Source organism: Acomys minous (genome assembly GCF_964271855.1).
Source record: "Acomys minous genome assembly, chromosome: 11".
In the NCBI taxonomy this organism is placed as follows: Eukaryota; Metazoa; Chordata; class Mammalia; order Rodentia; family Muridae; genus Acomys; species Acomys minous.
In genome coordinates, this window is record NC_140492.1 from 59,626,424 (window position 1) to 59,645,895 (window position 19,472).

At 44.1% G+C, this 19,472-nt stretch overlaps 2 protein-coding genes across 6 annotated transcripts in view; one reads left to right on the forward strand and one right to left on the reverse strand.

Moving 5' to 3' along the window:
- SENP5 (SUMO specific peptidase 5) overlaps positions 1–8,078 on the forward strand; it is a 36,140-nt gene extending 28,062 nt beyond the window's left edge. For both annotated transcript variants that reach the window (XM_084800911.1, XM_084800910.1), the window contains 4 exons: positions 1,262–1,399; positions 4,106–4,189; positions 5,987–6,037; positions 6,985–8,078. In XM_084800911.1, the coding sequence (XP_084657037.1) occupies positions 1,262–1,399; positions 4,106–4,189; positions 5,987–6,037; positions 6,985–7,095 (384 nt within the window). In that variant the 3' untranslated portion in view covers positions 7,096–8,078. The remainder of the gene's footprint in view (positions 1–1,261; positions 1,400–4,105; positions 4,190–5,986; positions 6,038–6,984) is intronic.
- NCBP2 (nuclear cap binding protein subunit 2) overlaps positions 1–19,434 on the reverse strand; it is a 52,648-nt gene extending 33,214 nt beyond the window's left edge. For 2 of the 4 annotated variants that reach the window (XM_084800918.1, XM_084800919.1), the window contains exons 1-4: positions 19,302–19,434; positions 15,312–15,493; positions 13,904–14,042; positions 13,349–13,416 (exon numbers count right to left, since the gene is read on the reverse strand). In XM_084800918.1, the coding sequence (XP_084657044.1) occupies positions 13,349–13,416; positions 13,904–14,042; positions 15,312–15,493; positions 19,302–19,379 (467 nt within the window). In that variant the 5' untranslated portion in view covers positions 19,380–19,434. Of the gene's footprint in view, positions 1–9,634; positions 9,955–11,702; positions 13,417–13,903; positions 14,043–15,311; positions 15,494–19,301 lie in introns of those variants that run through there. The other 2 variants (XM_084800920.1, XM_084800921.1) reach the window with 2 other exon arrangements.
- Between the last annotated feature and the right edge of the window lie 38 nt (positions 19,435–19,472).

The window sequence follows — 19,472 nt, forward strand, 5'->3', positions numbered from 1 at the left end:
AGAGGCAGGGGATCTCTGTGAGTTCAAGGCCAGGTCCACAAAGTGAGTCTAGAACAGCCAAAGCTACACAGAGAAACCCTGTCTCTCAGGGGGAAAAAGTGGCATGGGAAATGAAATGCACACAGTTTCATGATGTACTCCATATGGCTGAAGGGGAGCAAATGGGAAAGATGACTTCAGATGCATAATTTATGACTGGATGAGCTTCGGTGGCTACGGTAGGGAAAAAATTGCACAGTTAGCTCCTTAGGATGTGGTCAAACTGAAAGTACAGCTGTAAGCGCCAGGGCTACAGCTCAGTAGTACAGCGTGCTCCTAGCATGTGTGAAGCTGTAGGTTCTGCCCCAACACTGCATATGTGTATTTATGTGTATATTGCATATCACATATATGTAGATGCTGTTTCATTAGGAAGATAGAGGTGGGCAAAGGTTACAAACAGAATTGCATGAGGAAGGCCCTGTTGTTTCCCACATATTACATACTGGGAGACCAGGGAGGGCATAAAGAGACAAATAAAACTGACAGAACAAATTTATAAGAACTGAAATTTGAACTTCAGATTTACATAAGATTACCTGACCTTTATTTTTTAATTTAATTTGTTTAACTTTTGTTGTTTTTTAGTAGTGTTTAGTACTATAACTATTTATGTGCTAGGATCCTTAGCAGCTAAAAACAAAACAAAAAACCAGAACCACATAAAGGTGGAAGAAGAGAGTCAACTCCCCAGGGTTATTCTCTGACACATACACACGTTATGCATGCACATTCATACATGAATAACAAAATAAGCTAAGTCAGATTAGACAACTGACAAAGCTAACTTTTGTAGGTTAAGTAAAAATAAAAACAATAAGGTTCTATTTGCCTTACTTTTGAATATTTTGACTTAGTAATTAAAAACATGAGCTTTAAATTGAGACATAGCAAGTGGGGGGGGGACGGCACCAGCAGCAGCATGTGTCTTTAATCCCAGCACGAAGGAAGCAAAGGCAGAAAGATCGCTTTGCGTTTGAGGCCAGCTTCATCTACAGAGGAAGTTCCAGGACAGCCAGGGTTATACAAAGAAACCCTGTCTCGGAAAGAAAAACAAAACAGAAAAGGAAACCAAAAGCAAACAAAAAAAGATGAGACATAGGTTCAAATCCTGCTTCACCTCTTTCCCATTTTATGATCTTTAACAGGTCAAAGGTCAATAGATGAACACCATTGTTGGTCCTGTAGTGATGGCTCCATTTCTTTCTCTTCTCTTAATCAGGTGGATTTGTTTAAAAAGAGTCTTCTGTTGATTCCTATCCACCTCGAAGTCCACTGGTCTCTCATTACTGTGACACTCTCCAATCGTATTATTTCATTTTATGATTCCCAAGGCATTCATTTTAAATTTTGTGTAGAGGTAAGTTAATGTTTTGCTTGTTTTACTTTTTATCTGTGGTTTTTGACCATGACACATCATAGCTCTAGACAGAGTAGTAGAAGGCAGCAGCTGCTTTGAGGACGACAAGGGGACAGCTGTCAGGGCTCAGTGACTGCGCTGCTAGAGGTCTGTGGGTCCCTTTTAGAGAGGGTCACCTTATTTGAGTTCAACATTTTTAAGGAGAGGCAGAAAAACATTTTTTCCTTTCCTTAAAAAATGCTCAAGTGTGGATAGAAACTTATTTTTTTCTTCATTTCTTTTAGAGCTAATATCTCAAATCCTCAAAGTAACTATTATGCTGGCACAAAATATTGGAATTCAGGTAAAGACATGATCTTATATAGCCCAGGCTAGCCTCAGAAGCTGGGGTTACAGTTGTGTGCCTTCGCACCCTTCCACTAATGCCAGTGAGAGTGCAACAAGGTGGAGGCACAAGTCAGCTTTCCTGGTTTCTCTGCATAGTGAAGAACCAGTTAGAAAAGTTTGCCTCATGCCAGGCAGTGGTGGTACATGCCTTTATTTCCAGCACTCGGGAGGCAGAGGGAAGCAGTTCGAGGCCAACCTGGGCTACAGAGAGTGTTCCAGAACAGAGAAATCCTGTCTGGAGATGGCTCAATGGTTAAGAGCACTGTTTGCTCTTCCAAAGGTCCTGAGTTCAATTCTCAGCAACCACATGGTGGCTCACAAACATCTATAATGTGGTCTGATACACTTCTGGCCTGCAGGTGTACATGCAAGTAGAGCACTCATATACATAAAATAAATGAATAAATAAATCTTTAGAAAAAGAAAAAAAGTAAGATTTTACTTAACTAAAGTAACAGAGCCCATCACCTGGAGTGTACTGTAGTAAGAAATGTGCAAACTATTTGGAGAAAATCTGAATAGCTAGAGAAACAAGCTGACTCAGTGTTGAAAAAGAGTTCATCAAACTAAATTATAGCAATTTTCATTTCATCAATTTCCCAAGAAGGTTTTGCTTTTTTGGGGGGTGGGGGCAGTTCGAGACAGGGTTTCTCTGTGTAGCCTTGGCTATCCTGGACTCACTTTGTAGACCAGGCTGCCTTGAACTCACCGTGATCTACCTGCCTCTGCCTCCTGAGTGCTGGGATTAAAGGTGTGTGTCACCACTGCCTGGCTTCCTTTGCTTTATTAAGAGAAGGTGTACTATGTAGCCCATGCTGGCATCAAACATGGTCATCCTGCCTTCAGCCTCCTATGTTCTGAAATTATGGCGTACAACATCATGCTTGGTGTTGAGACCAGAGCTCAGTTTGCTATGTAGCCAAGAATATCTTTGAATTCCTGGTCCTTCTCCTCTTACCAGCCAAGCGCTGAGGTGTTAGTGTGTGTTACCATACCTGGCTTAGATGGTGCTGGGAGTTGAGTCCAGGGCTTTGTGCATGCTAGGCCACTGAGCCACTAATAGGAGTTTGAAAGGTCTGATGAGCTTCTAGAATTCACACTGCACAGTTCATGTGCATGAATTTGAACTGCAACAGCGAAGGCAGACTCATCTGTCAGATGTCAAGGCATGTTATGAAAGCTTTACAATTAAAATGTTATTTGTATTGACTTAGGAATATAGAGCGATTGCATTATCCACCATAAGTGTACAGAGATGTGTGCATGTGGAGGGGCGTAGAGTTCAGTATATGGTAAAGTTGAGAAGACAAACTGTAGAATTATGGCCCTGGGAAAATGAGCTGCAGCTTGGCAAGGCTATAGAGGCTTGCATTGTGCTTGCAGCACACAGAAGACAGGAACACGCCAGGCATGGCGGTGCACACCTCTCATTCTGGCGTTCAGGAAGCAGACACAGGTGCATCCGTGCTTCCAGCCCAGTGAGGCCCACTAAGTCAGAAAAGAGGAAAGTGTGAAGTCTTGGATAAAATACAGAAGACGGTTTATTCATTCATGGAGTGGAAAGGCCTTCTTACACAAAAGAAGAAAAACAGCTTGATAAACTTAAGTGTATCACAAAAATCTGTGTTTACATCAGATTTGGAGTTACAGCTCGGTGGTAGAGTCCAGGCTTACCATATACATAGCCCAATGTTCAACTTTTAGCACCACAAAATAAATAAGTGTCTGGGCAGTGATGGTGCATGCCTTTAATCCCAGCACCCAGAAGGCAGAGGCAGGCAGATCTCTGTGAGTTCGAGGCCAGCCTGGTCTACAAAGTGAGTCCAGGATGGCCAAGGCTACACAGAGAAACCCTGTCTCAGAAAAAAAAAAAAACCTAAATAAATAAATAAAACTTACCTACATCATCAAGTTAACAGACAAGTGATAGACTTGGAGAAAATACTTGTGATATTAACTGAATCTCTACAAATGAGTAGGGTAGGAAAGGGCCTCAGAAGTGGATAAGGAGGGCTAGAATATTCTTCATTTAACGTGAATTGTTAATGATGTCTGCCATGCTTTCCTTCTGTGTTTAGATATAAGGTTTCAAATGTAGCAAGTTGACTCATAAAATGTTCTGGTACAGCGTCTGAGGCCTGAGCACATACAGGTGTGAGTGAAAGCTCTGAAATGAAGTTCCAGCTGGAAACTCCTTAAGGCAAATGTCACCCAGTTATACAGAGTACAGCTTCTTCCTGTTTCTATGGTGGTGGGCAGGTTCCGTGATCTCACAACTAATGGAACACAGCATGTGTGTTGTGGTTTGTTTTTTCCCAGAATATAAGAAAGTATTTGCTGACTGAAGCCAGAGAAAAAAATAGACCTGAATTTCTTCAGGGTTGGCAGACTGCTGTTACAAAGGTAAGGACGTGGTACAAATGAAACCCCAGCATGTGCATGGGAGGCAGGGACCCAAGTGTGGGTGCCTGCTGAGAATGTTTGAAGACTGGGCATGAAGAGAGCTTCCAGGAGGTTCTAGGCAACTTAGACTAAATCTGCTTAGTATTTAAACATCTTGAGGCTCAGTTTCCCAGCACTTGGTGATGGCAGGTAGCATCCATCATGTCATCCTTGGTATAGTTAATAATCATGTGGTGTTCTATGGAGAATAAAGTTTTGTAGGAAGGGTGACACTTTACCTTGTAGTGTAATTTCCCTATGACCCACACAGACTCAGACATGGGCTAACTGCCTATGTGGGCCTGAAGGGGCCAAGGCGGGCCTGTGTAAGAATATAGTCCAGACCCACTGTGTGTGCCCATAGACGGTACAGCGGCTGCACATGGAGCAGAGTGCTGAGGCATACATAGTCCCGCCAGCTGTTTACTTCTTTGTAATGATCTCATTGACCTTTACAACCTGTGTGTCAGGCATTCTTTAGGGCTAAGCCACATCTACTCAGGTCTGTCTAGATTACTGACCCAGTGTTCTAGGCAGGGTCTTGAAAGAAAGGTTAAACCCGAGGCCAAAAGATCAAGGTTAGTTCATCTTTGAAATTGAAGTTTCAGTTTTTTTCTTTCTTTCCTTTCTTTTCTTGCCTTTCTTTCTTTCTTCTTTTCCCTCTAGACAGGGTTTCTCTGTGTAGCCCTGGCTGTCCTGGAGTTGCTTTGTAGACCAGGCTGGCCTTGAACTCACGGCAATCCACCTGCCTCTGGGATTAAAGGTGTGCAACACCACACCTGGCTCAGTTTTATGTTTCTAATAACGTATATTCTAGTTCACATCAGAAATGAACTTGTAAATTTTTCTTCTGTTTTAAAAAAATGGTCTAGTTGACTGATTTATCTATCTAGCACATTTACATATTTTCCATCCCTCCAGGGTCTCTCCTAGTCCTTCTTTAGATATAGTAACCAGTTCTTTTGGAAACATATTTCTTGTGTTTATGATTTACTTCAAAGAATAAAACAAAACTGTATAGCCTGAGGTAAAAGTAAAAGCTACAAAGAACTTTATTAGGTAAGGTTATTTTTTTGTTGTTGTTTTTTGTTTTTTTTGTTTTCTTTTTTAGTTTTTCAAGACCGGGTTTCTCTGTGTAGCCTTGGCTGTCCTGGACTTGCTTTGTAGACCAGGCTGGCCTCGAACCCACAGCCATCCACCTGCCTCTGCCTCTGCCTCCTGAGTGCTGGGATTAAAGGCGTGCGCCCCCACACCCAGTTAGGTAAATTTTTTTTTTTATTGCTATTGACAAATACTTGACCAATGAAAGGCCCTCTTGTGGCCCACTGTCTGATGGTGCAGTCCATCACAGTGGGGGGGTGCACAGCAGCAGAGGCCTGAGACTACTGGCTACATTGTGTCTCCAGCCAGGAAGCACGGAGGAATGAGTGATGGCGTCCAAGCATATGCTTTCGCATCCACAGGGCCACTTGTTTCCATTGTCAGCAAATTGACAGCACAACTCCTTGGCTAGGTCTTTAAGATAGTTTTTAATTTGGTTTTCCCATTTCCCACATTTAATTGGGGTTGCCACTTGAAAGATCTTTTCACATGGCCATAGGCTTCCCTTATTGAGGTATTTGGTTACTGGAGGTATAGACCAGCTGTTTGGGGCAGAGAGGAGTCCCCACCTCTTGCTGATTTACCCATGGAAGCAGGTTTCTTGTGTGAAGAGTGATACTTTATCTATTTTAATGATTATCTTATTTTTCTCTTCAGTGTATTCCACAACAGAAAAATGACAGTGACTGTGGAGTCTTTGTGCTCCAGGTAAACACTATTTTTTTTTTTACAGTATATGAATTGGTTGTTTTATTTCCAGCGAAGACATGGCAGTCCTGGTGTATACAGTATTAGGAAAGGCAACGGTTTCCTTTTGTTGTTGCACTATGCTGGTTTCCGCATTTGCAGATGTAGTCATTAGGAAGAACTGTCTCCCAGGGCCAAGAATGGACAGGGGTCTCATCCATGTCTCACGGGAGGGTATTAGTAAGCTGCATCAGAGAAGTGCATGTATTTATGGGGAAATGATATTACACGTGAACTCAGGGGAAAGTAGTCCCACTGTACACCTCACACCTCATGAATGCTTGGCATTTATAAGGAAACTCTCAAGGTTCCACTTAGTTCTCTGTGAGGTCTAAGGACAGGCTCAGCAAATTGCACTTGGGAAGAGTGGAAGGGGGCCTAGCTCTTTACTGCCTGGAAAGCTAATCTTCATTTGGAAGTCAGTGCTCTAAAACAGCATGATTTTTAAGCTAGACGTAGTGACGTACACCTTTAATCCTAATAATCTACAGCAGATTTCTGTAAGTTCAAGGCCAGCCTGGTCTACAAAGCAAGTTCCAGTACAGCTAGGGCTGCTTCACAGAGAAACTCTGCCTTAAAAAAACAACAATCAGAAAATAACAGCATGATTTTACAAGACCCCTAAGTGTTATTCTGCAGCTTTAAGACTGTTGGGGGTGGGGGGGAGCTATTTATGCCACTCAGGTGTCCCTGGGACGGAGTTTTATTTTGTTTTTGCTTTTAAGATTTATTTATATGAATGCTCTGTCTGCATGTACACTTGAAAGTTAGAGGGCACCAGATCCCATTCCAGATGGTTGTGAGCCACCACATGGTTGCTGGGAATTGAACTCAGGACCTCTGGAGGAGCAGCCGGTGCTCTTGAGCCATCTCTCCAGCTCATTCTTGGCTTCTGTTTGTTTTTGCAGTACTGCAAGTGCCTCGCCCTAGAGCAGCCTTTCCAGTTTTCTCAAGAAGACATGCCTCGAGTGCGGAAGCGGATCTATAAGGAGCTGTGTGAATGCCGGCTCCTGGACTGAGTGAGACTCAGCAGGGACTCCAGAAGGCAGCCATGTTGGAGCAGATGGTTTGTTACTTGAATCTCCAAACACTTAATGAATTTTTACAGATATTTCAGATTGGTGGTATTGGGCCACTTATTACCTCAAGTTTACTTTTGCCCTTCTTCATTTCTCCTGCTATCATGTGCTTTTTTTAAATGTTCAGTTTAGTTTCATTTTTAACTTTATGGATTCCGTATGTCCCTCCCATATTTAATATTTATTATCCAAACGCATGCATATAGACAGAGCATGCAGTAAAGAGTATTAAAAAAAAAAGCCTAGTAGATTTGGTGCAGCTTTGAAACTTAGTTAGATGTGAACTGAATACAGGTTTAAAATTTAACCCCAGAACCTAAAAATGCAAGATGTTTTTGCTAGAGCATAGCTCAGAATAGATGTCCCTGTGACATAAAGGGTAGCTAGATGTGTTGTGGAAGAGCCAGCAGCTCTCGCTGACATCCCTCGGATGAGTCCCCAGCATGAGATGCATTCCTTCTGAGGCTGAGAGTGGTTCTTCTGCTTAGGGACATGGTGATTGCAAGCACAGTGCTGATTTGAGAAGAATTATGGTATGAGGGGGGGCGGAAAGCAGCATCCTTGGGGGCCAGTTACCTTACTTTAAAAAAATAAAAAAAAAAAGGATTTCTTTGTTTTGGTTTGAGACAAGATCTCACTATGTAGCTCAAGCTGTCTGGAGCTCACAGTAGCTAGGCTGGCCTCACACTCAGGCTAACCCTGTCTCTATCTCCCCAGTGCTGGTAATAGAGGTACATACCAATACACTCTACAGTAAGATTTCTATTTTGGTCTTAATATTTATAATATGTAGATTAAATCTCAAAAAAGGCTTTTCCTGGGACATTGAATTTTCTTGGATTTTTTTCTGGGTTTGGCTTGTTTAAAAAAAATCCTCAAACTCATGATTAAATAAATGAGAATTCGGCTCTTCATGGAAGTAATTTGCTAGTTATCACCTCTCTTTGTTGCCACCCATGTATTCCAAGGTATTTAAGATTTACCAAAAAATGTTTCTACTTTAAGGCATCTGAAACACAAGCACTCGAAGTAGAAGAGTGGCCTGAGGTCTTCTGCAGGTGGTGGGAGGAGAGAGGCAACACGAGAAGTGTTTCTTTCCAGTCTCCTCTGGGGGCTCAAGATCCCAAAGGGCTCCTGGGCTCCTACTGCAACAGTCTGAATCCTGTACTCAAGAATTGCCCATTTATTGAAGTTCATCCTCTGAGGCAGACTGTAGGGTAGCCCTGTCCTGTGGATCAGGATGGAAATGGTAGATCTTATATCTGTAATCTGGCCTTTCGTGACATGTTTGAAAGGAAAATAAGATGTGTGTTAACCCTAACCAGTTATTTTGTTGTGACTAGAAGAGGAATTGTGGGAACATGTGCAGGAACTAGCAAGTAAACAGCAAAAGAGAACTGCCTAGTGCTGCAGGTGTTTAAAACGCAGATAGGCAAGGTGCCTGAGTAGGGTTTGCTGCCTCAGGAAGGGCTGAACCAAACTTAGGTTCACATGCAGGGTTTGTGGTGGCAGCAGCGGCAGCACTGGGCAGTGGCCCTGGCCCTCTCAGTCATCTAGACTCAAAGTCCTTAGCATAAAGCCAGCTCAGCATTTCTTGTGCTTAGGTTCTTAAAAAGGCTGAGAGGAGAGGCACTTTATGTTGCCACAGGTAAAGGTCAGGTTGTGTCACCACCGGGGAAGCTGTCTTTATTCTGAAGGACTAGGGGCTGAACTCACAGCCTGTTTGTATGTTAGGCAAGTGTTCTACCACTGGGCCACAACCGTAGCCCTCTTTGACGTTTTTTGTATTTTGAGACAGGGTCTTAAGCAGCTGCCTCGGCTGGCCTTGCATTTGCTCTGTGGCTGAGCCTGGCCTTGAGTTTATACTCCCAGGACCTGAGTAGGTGGGATCACAGGCCAGCCCTGTCAGGCCAGGGTGCTTGAAGAGCGCTTAGGGAGGAGGTTCAGGGGGCAAGGTCTCAGGTGCCAGACTAGCCTCAGACTCACTGTGCGGCTGAAGATGACCTCAGTTCTCAGTCCTCTCCTAGGCGCGAGGGTAGAGGTCTCTGTCCCCATGCCCACCTAAAGATGTGGCCGTAAGACTTTCAGACATAACTAGGGCACCATGAGCATTATATGCAAAGCATTAGTGGGCTTTTGTCTCTGTGCCTACGCTTATAGCCAGCAATGAGACGACTGAATGTCTCCAACTTAATCCTGAGGAAGTACCTCACTTCCCAATAGCAGACCATCATGCAGAAGCTGTGTTCCTTTGAGAGTCTTTGTTAGCTGGCCTCAGACTGGCTGTCCTTCTGCGCAGCCTCCCTGACGTTTGGACTACATGGGTGCACGGCATGCTCCATGCCTGGGAGTCATCACGTCCACAGCCTGAGCTGCCCCTCCACTGTGGGAAAGGGTCAGGTCAGCACGGAGGCTTGCAGGAATGCACGAAGCCACCCAGATTGTTGCTCTTTCCCTCCTCGCATGACAGGCACCTTCAGGTAGACTAGTCAGCTTTATTTACGCCTCCGTGCTGGGTGTTCTCAGTCTGCTCTGAAGCTGTTTCTGCATCAGTGAGACTTGGTTTCAGCACACAGTTGTTTTTCTTTCCTGTCATTGCATGTAAACTTCTGTTCAGCTTTCCAGTCCTGCGGTGCAGACTGCTGTCCTGTAGTGGTGCTTCACCATCACTGGGATGAACGTTAGCCTTGGACAGACTGGGAGCTGTTCACATGAGGAGCTCTCAACAAGCCGCCCAGTCCTCACAGGTGTTACCTGGCTGAAGCTGTTTCTTTCCAGTATCTTTCCTTTCATTAAGCCCTAGCAATGAATAGAGATTTGATTCATCTTTTAGTTTTCCTAGGCATCATGGAGATTTTTCAGTTGGCCTCTAAGAAAAAGAAGAACAGTTGCTGCCAATAATTTCATAGCACATTTCTGGCTTTGCACTGTATTCTCTGTTTACCATTGACTGTGAATGGTAAATGATCGTCTTGACTTTATGGTTGGACTACAACAGCAACTAGGGACAGAGCCAGCACTCATTTACTGTGAGTTGTCCCTGTCCTCTGCAGTTTTGGCTCACTGCTTCTTCCCTGCCTTAGGAGCCATCAGGGGTCTGAGCGGGTCAAAGACAGTTATTAGTGTAAATTAAATACACTGATTATCTGCTCTACTTCATTATGTTAAGGAATCAAGTCAACAGTTATAAAGCACACAGTTTTGCTGTGTGCTAGGCTATGCCTACTGGCTGGTGGATATCTAAGATCTGGGGAATAGGATCCAAGAAGTGCTATTGTACTTGGGGTTATAAAAACAGACCTAGACGACTGTTCACTTGAATGATACCTGTTGGTCCGAAAGAGATTTTATTAAAAAATTATGATCATGTAAAATTAGTCAGTACTCAACCCTTCTAGCAAAATATTTTTTTGAAAATAAACTAAATGCCTTTATAAACATGTGTTTCTTGTGTTGAATAACATGTACTGTGATCGACAATGTATTTCACAGAGTTACTGCAGTGGTGACAAGACTTCCTGAGGAAACCCTGCTTTGCTCTAGCCATAGAGCCATCCTGCAGCAGGAGCTCCCTTCCTGGACGTGCTCTCCTTTATCCACCCACAGCTACTTGCCATCTGCGGCTACTGAGTATGGAAAATGTGCTTGGTGCCACTAAAAACTCAGGGTTTGGGCTGGGCATGGTGGCACACACCTTTAATCCCAACAGACAGAGGCAAGTGGAGCTCTGTGAGTTGCAGGCCAGAGAGGACTACAGAGAGACACTGTCTCAAAACAACAACAACAAAGAATAACTATTTACTTATTTCCTTTCCCCCTCCCCCCCAAGACAAAGTTTCTTTGTGTAGCCCTGGTGGTCTCAGAACTTGCTCTCCAGATCCTCCTGCCTCTGCTGCCTAGTGCTCGGACTAAAGGTGTACACCACCAACGCCCAGCTAGCAGGCATTCAGTACCATTTACTTGTGAGCGTTCTGCATGTAAGTGCTCCACAGTGCATGCACTGGATTCCATGGAGCTAGTGTCATGGACAGTTGTGAGTTACTACATGAGTGCTGGGAAGTGAACCCAGGCCTCGGGCAGACAGCAAGTGCCACCACCGAGCCATTGCTCCAGCCCCAACTTTATTATTTTTAAATGCCACAGCTACTGTGGCTGGCTACGATACTGGATGGCAGAGCTTGAAACCAAGTCTCAAGTTGTATACTTCAGTTTAAGCTATGAATCTTACAGGTCCCAGGATGGCTGTTCTTAGTCTTTAGTCACACATTTTAGCCTACACGTGGCTTTTGTGTTTTTTCTTTTTAGTTTTTTGTTGCTGTTCTTTGAAATAGAGATGAACTCTACCTTTTGAGATAGGTTCTTGCTGTATAACCTTGGCTATAATCTTTTTCCTCAGCTCCCCAAGTGTTAGGGTTACAAGTCCCTGTCACCAGACCAAACTCAGCATGTTTCTCTGAGGTCTCACTTCCTTTGATTAAAGTGACTCTCCCAGAGTAAAGGGACACCAAGCACATGCCTCTTTATAAGGGAGGAATAAATACACAGAATAAGTTGGTCTAACTTTATTGAAACTTATTACAGAAGGTAAGGCTCCCATTGTTTTGGGTCGTAAGAGTATAGAAATCTGAGTTATATTTTACTACAAAAGAATAGAAGATAAAGAGTTCAAACTAAGGTAATAAAAGCTTTATTTTAAAGTGTCTCCTTATTGAGTATTTGCAAATGGGCTTTCTAACCATTACAGTTGTTACAGCTCCAAACAAACACACACACACACTTAATGCAGCATCAAAGATGGTCTGCCCTAACCTTGAAAAACTAGAGACAATTAGAAGGATGCTTTAATGACAACATATCATGAAAAGATTTACTTTTCTTGTATCATGAAAAAACAATCTCTAGGCTCCCTCTGTAGAGACTGATCTCTAGCTCACTATAGCACAATTCCCCCCCCCAAAAAAGCCTAAAAGATGTCTCTTAGTTACAACAGATATTTCCTAGAGGCGGCTTTCTGTTGTTAAACACTCCAAGTTTTCAACTTTTATTGTTTAGGCAGTCCTGGGCACTAAACCTGGGACTACTCACATAATACTTAAGTGCTGAACCACTGTGCCCCGGATCTTCCCCAGCCCCTTTTATGTTTCTCTTTTGAGGCAGACTCAAAAGGTGCTCAGGCTGGCCTTGAACTTTGGTCCTTTTGCTTTAGCTCCCAAGTAGCCGGGATTGCAGGCCTGGCTGAAGCCCTGTTCTAAAGCCTGTTTTCTTCTGAAGTCATTCTGAAAATAGGAAGGCATCAATAATCTAATAGCTCAATTGCAGCTTCTGTGTTGAGGCAATGCTGAACTCTGATCTCATGTCCTACAGACAGTGTCTTCCCTACTACTTAGGATATCGGAGGCTCGCTCTGTAGCAAAATCCTTGGGTCTTGTTTGTTTTTTTCTTGTTTTGTTTTAAACCCTCAGCGAAACATTTGCATCTTTTGGAACTGTATTCAGTGAACACAGTTCAAGTCCTGATAGTACCCTGATGTATAAAGCACAGAAGCAGATGGCATCCCCAGGGCCATTTAAGCTTGATTTCTGTGCCAACTATACTGAAATATAAAAAGCAAATCCAGCTGAAAAATGCCTGTTCCTACTTTACAGCAAAGCCACAGACTATAAAACCTCACCAATAAACATGCAAACTTAGGCCGTGTGTGGTAGCGCACATCTTTAATCCCAGCACTCGGGAGGCAGAGGCAGGTGGATCGCTGAGAGTTCGAGGCCGGCCTCGTCTACAAAGCGAGTCTAGGACAGCCAAGGCTACACAGAGAAACCCTATTTCGAGGGGGAAAAAAACAAAACAACAACATGCAAACTTAAAATGTAAAAAATCACTTCGGTCCCCATGAAGATTACCAACCTACTTGTAAAGTCAATTCTACATTTTTTCCAGTCTCTCTGAATGTGTGGCATTCAGCTGACAGTTTAACTGGCACAGGTCTGTTGCCCAGGAATACAGTTTTGACCTAATAACACAAAACCATCCTAATAAGACTAGAGTTAAAGGCATTCTTTTGGATTCTGTCCTTTAATATTTCCGAGGAAACCCAGAAGTGGCTTCCGGTGCACAAAGACCCTAATCAGATCCCGGGCCCTGTTCTCCAGCGTCATCAACAGCGCAAGCTGTGTCCTTGGGGTTCATCACTCACTGTTTTTGGACCAGTTTCCCATAGCCGCCTCTCCCAGCATCGTAGTCATCCCGGTATTCATCTCGAACCTTAATGGAAAAACACAGCACTGTGTGATGGTGATGCAGTAAATATGCCTCTGCAATCATGCAGACACAGCTAAGCCTCTTCAGGGGGCCACAGGCAAGCAGGCCATAAAAACTAAAGCCCATTTGAGTGCATTTTGCTTTTGCTCCAGACATTGTTGCGGGGGAAGGACCCTGGCATGAGTTCAGTAACAGCCACTTGCACAAATGTATGACTACTTCAGTCTCAGATTTCCTTATCACCGGCCCTGATGTGCACCCATCTGTAATTTCAACATTCTGAAGGCAAAGGCAAGAGGATCTCAGGTTTGATGCCAGTTTGTCTACATGGCAAAATCTTGTCTCAGGACCCCTCCCCCACCATCCAAGAAAACCAAACCTTATCAAAACTAATAAGCAGGAGGTCCTTACAAAAGAATAACCAGAGACAAAAGACTTGCAGCTTGAATCCCAGGCAGATTCAGCTCAAGTAGGTGCCCTTGTAACATACCTGACCCCCAGATCGTCCACGACCATACTGCCGGCCTTCCTTAAAGCCTGCATCCCAGTCTGTACGTATGAGCCGGTCGTCCAGTCGGGTTCCGTTTATGTACCGCATTGCGTTCTCTGCATCTGCTCTCGAATAGTATCTTAAGTGTCAGTATTAAGGAACACTGGCATTTCTTCAAACATTTTAGAGACAGGAAGGAACACCTCATTATACAGAGTTGCTAAAATAAATAAATAAATAGTAGAAAAGGTAGCCCAACCAGACTAATTACATAGAAAATCATTTTGTAGACTCCAGTCACAGTTGGTCCAACCGCACTTACGGGCAGTAAAGGACAGGCAAATGACATTTGTCTAGGCCCGAGTCAGTCAGGATTTCCTAGATATAACTCCTAATTCTTATCTGGTCCATTTTTGATTTGTATATAGAAAATATGGTCAAGATATTATCAGACCACTAACTTCTTATGCAGAACTATGACAAAGCTGAACAAAGTGATTTATGTCTATAATCCTAGCACTCAGGAGGCTGAAGCAGGAGGATTGCTCTCAGTTTGAGGCCAGCCTGGAGTACAGACCAAGATTCTATCATAAAAAAAACCAAAGTAAAACAACAAACCCCAAAAGGGGCCAGAGAGCTAGCTCAGTGGTTAAGGGTACCTGCTCTTTCAGAAGACCTGGGCTTGAATCCCAGAATCTACATGGTAGTCTACAACCATATTAAGTCCATTTTCCAGTGGATCTGATGCCCTCTTCTGAACTCAGAGGGCACTACATACACGAGACACAACATACCTCATACATCTCACACACACACACACACACACACACACCTTACCCATATACAAACATGTTTTAATAAATAAATCTTAATTACTGATTTAAGCAATTATAATTAGCAGCTGAACTTGCTGGTCGAGATTCTTGTTTTAGATGGGGGAAACATTTGGTAAAATCCAAGCATCTGACACCTAGACTGAAAAGTCCACCTTTTTTTTAAAAATTGGAGACAGGGTTTCACTATGTAGTTCTGGCTGTCCTGGAACTTATGATGTAGATCGGGCTGAGCTCAAACTCAGATCTGTCTCCAGGGTACTAGGATTAAAAGTGTGCACCACACCCAGCTAGACACTCAACATTTCTGAACAGATGTTAACTATCAGTTTCACAGTTTGCAGAAGATGGACTCATAGGAAGAAGTGAGAGAAAGTATAGAGATTGTAATTAGCTAAAACACGTGGCACTCATCTTTATACCTTTATTTCTAACACCCAGGAGGCAGGGCAGGTAGATGGCTAGAGTCCAGGCTAGCCAAGGCCATACAATAGACCCTGTTTCAAAAAAAAAAAAAAAAGGAGGCAGGCACTCGGCTCAACAGCTACTTTAGATTAGATACCCGAGAAGGATACTCCACAAAGCAGAACCCACAAGCTGTTTTCTTCATTTTATCCAGGCCCATGATGATCTTCTTTATGTCACCACTTTTGCTGAAGAGTTCATAAATCTGCTCTTCAGTTGTATAAAAGGAGAGATTTCCAACATACAGTGTACAGCTTTTCTTGAGTAACTTTTCTTGTTCTTCATTGTCACCCTAGAAAGTCAAGTAGAGATGAAGTTAAACATTGCAAACTGAAAAGATCCGCTTCGGACTGGGGAAATAGGATTCTCAGCCAGCAAAAGCATGAGTTGTGCAGCTTCACAACCTGAGTTTGATCCCTGGAACTTCCTGAGAAGCTGGCGGTGGGGTCATGCACCTGTAATCCCAGCGCTCCTACAGGAGACTGGCTGGAGAGACCGGAGAACCCTCTGAAAGCTTAATAGTCAGCCCAGCATGGAGTACACAGTGCAGAGTAGAGAGAAGAGTAAATCATCTGGTGGTTTTAATCCTAGCACTTGGGAGGCAGAGCCAGCTGGATCGCTGTTAAGTTTAAGGCCAGCCTGGTCTACAGAGTTCCAGGACATCCAAGAAATCCATCTCAAAAAAACCAAAAGGGGGGGGGGGGGAGTGAGTCTTCAAAGAGGTGAAAGGAGAGAAGCAGTTTCTGAAGTTTCCTACGCCCTCCACAAGCATTACACAGACAACGAACAGATTTGAAAACTAAAAATGAAGAGCCTTGCTTAAAGTCATACTCCTAAGTATAAACATTCTGATTTGGGGATTAAAGTCTCTCAGATTCTTACAACATATTAACATAAATTCTGTGCCAGAGAGGTTGTTGGGGGTGGTGATGGGATGGAGAGAGGGACTATTCCAGAGGACACTGGTTCAATTCCCATTACCCACAAAGAAGCTTATAACTGTCAATAACCCCAGTCCCAGGGGATTCAGTGCCCTCTCTTGCTTCTGTGGCTGGTCACCAGGCATGCACATGGTGCACAGATATATATGCAGGCAAATGTTCCTAAGCATAAAATAAAAAATTTTTAAAGTATGGGTTTGTTTGGTTTGGTTTGTCTTGGATGGCACTGGCAATGGAACCAGGGTGTGACTGTTAGGCAGGAAGTCTACTATCCTGGACGCACTCCCATTGTAATTACTAACATAAGGTTCAGACTGCTCTTAGTGGAGAGACAAAGCATGCGACTCCTCCTAGGCCACACTGCCCCACAGTGGCACGGCTTCTTCTTGTACAGTCTACGCCCTCAGCATTGGATGCTTCTCTAATGGCCCAAGTTTAAATTCTAGACCTTGACTGACCATGTCAGAAAGACCCTTTGCCCTTTATAGCAGAAAGCAGCCCCTGTGATACTCCCCAGAGCCTGGTCACAGCAAGACCTGCTAGGTGATGTGCACGATTCTATTTCTGTTCCATGTGAGAGAGAACTTAGTGATTACTAAGAAGACCGTAGCAGTGGCTGGCCTAGAACTCAGAAACTCACCTGCCTCAAGGCTCTTGAATGCTGGGATTACAGATGTGTACAACCAAGTTCACTTTCTTTAAAAAACAGGATGAAGCCAAAGCGCTGGAGATGGGCATTTAAGTGGGCTGACAACCCCCAGGGGTAAGATGGTTCTTCTGTCCTAGACAGGGTGCCTGGTTACTTGTGGTGGTGGGTGACAACCCCAAGGTCTCAAGGCACCATGAACACCATCCTAGACCCCTGTCCTCTAGAACCTTAGACTGTAGCCGAGACTGGCCTTGAAATTTGAATCTCCTGCTGCTTCAGCCCCCTGAATGCTGTGGTTACACACAGGAGCCACCACACTGTTAGTATGGCAGCTTAGATGTCTGTACAATCTAATGGGGGTGGGGTGGGGTGTGTGTGTGTGAGGGGGGGGGTGTTTCCGAACATTAACCAGATGGTGGAATCAGCCCAGAGGTAACTGAGAAGACTCATGTTCAGGGCATTCACTCAATCTTCCATTTTCCATTTAGTATTCCTTAGGTGACGCTGGTCCAATTCCCTTCATCTGAGCATATGAGCACACTGGTCACCTCTGAGGGAGTCAGGACTGATGCAGTTACTTTTACCAGTACTAGGCCTATAATTATTATTACAGCAGTATTTTCTAACCTGCTAGCAATCAACAAGACACAGACACCCCTTACGTTTTAAAATAGCCTTGGGGCAGGGAAAATATTAATTCCCTAAAACTACTTATCATAATGAGGCAGGCATGGGATCCCACGCCATCTGGTTCTAATAATGTCTATCAAGTTACCTCCCATCCATAATCCCAAATATTTGCTAATTATCATCTGGGCCAAGTCTCCATCCACACCGGCCACATGCTTCTCCTCCACCTAAGCCATGGTGCGGCCGCCTTCATCTTCTGGTCTCTTCTCCCAAGATTCTGTCTCCCCTAGCCCCAGAAACTTAGCCAGGCCCATTTGCCCTGCCCAGGTGTGATGGCCTTTTATTGGTCAAAGAGCTAAGGCTCTTAGGCAAGGTACAGGTGGGGCACAAGACAGCAAGCAGTAATTAGCATCAAAATAAATCAGACCAACCTCCAACACAGGATAGCAGGTTTAATGTGAGTGCATTTAGCGGTAGACAGCAACACTAAAAAGGAACTAAGAGTCTGGTGTATTTCACCACAACTTGTTCTAGTTGGGCCTTTTGTCCTGCAGAACTAGAAACTTCTCTCAGGCTACTTTGGTGCTAGAGTTCTTTTTGTTTTTACCTGTTTGCTTTTTTAAAGATTTTATTTAATGCATGTTTTACCTATATTCATACACATGTACCATACTCATGCAGTACCCATTGAGGCCAGAAGGGGGAAGAGTTGGACCTGGCGTTAGAGGGGGTTGTGAGCCACCAGGAGAGCTGGGAACCAAACCCTGGTCCTCTGCAAGTGCTCTTAACCTCTGAACCATTCCAAGATGGAGTGCAAAGTGAAAGAAACAAGAAACAAAGAGTATGAAGGGTCAAATTAAATGTATGTTTGCGTGTGGGTATGTACATGTAAATGCAGTGCTTTCAGAGGCCAGAAGAGGGGTTGTACTCTCTGGAGCACCGACACACTACATTCAGAAAATGCATGTGACAAATTACTGTTCAAAGAGAGGTACAGGTTTTTTGTTTGTTGTTTTGTTTTGTTTTGTTTTTTGGGGGGACAGGGTTTCTCTGTGTAGCCTTGACTGTCCTGGACTCGCTTTGTAGACCAGGTTGGCCTTGAACTCACAACGATCTCCCTGCCTCTGCCTCCCAAATGCTGGGATTAAAAGCGTGCGCCACCCCGCCCGGCTCAGGCTCTTGATAATAGAAATGAATGACTCCTCTCCTGGTTTTAATTTTGCAGGGTGCTTTATATTCATAATGGTTATTTATTGATGTGGAGGAACTATTCAAAGTGAAAAGTGGTAGAAGTGAAACATACCAGACAGCAAACATTTTTAAATAACTAGGCTGATTGAATTTCTTTTGTTGTTATTTTCAAGACAGGGTTTCTCTGTAGCCACTGGCTGTACTGGATGTTGCCATCCAGACAACCATAATGTGACTTGTGTGGCCTGTCCGTTCCAATGCCCGTCGGGCAACACAAACAGGACTCAAATTTGAGTCTCCTACTGCCAATTTTGTAGGGTTGTGTTACAGAAGTGCCAATGGGCTGGCTTACTGTAAAAACAAACCCGCTGTTGTGTCTGGATCAGCCGCCACAGAAACATCTTACTACAGTCACTTTCCCAAGCAAGACAAATCCATCAAATAGGAGTCACCACTACCCGAACCTCCCTCGGGGCTGGTACTCCCAGCCGGCAACAAGAAAACGTGAAAGCGAGTGTCAGAGTCCCTAGGAGATAAAGTGGCTTCAGTGATACCCAAACACCACTGGGATGCCATTCGTATTTTGGGACCCTAGCAAAACAGGAAGGCAGACACAATAAGACAAGTGTAAACCGTTTCTCAGCATTCGGGCACAAGGTTTGCCCCTCTCGTGGCCCGGCCCGCCTTACCCGAAAGTGCTGGTCCCGGTACTCGCTGAGCTCCACGTAGGAGTCGCTGCGCAGCGCCTTCAGAAGGCCACCCGACATGGTGCACAGACACGAAACACGACGCGGCCACGGCTGGAAGGACCAAGGAGCAACAGCGGCGGAAACGGAAATGCTTGCGGCCTGCTGCGGAAA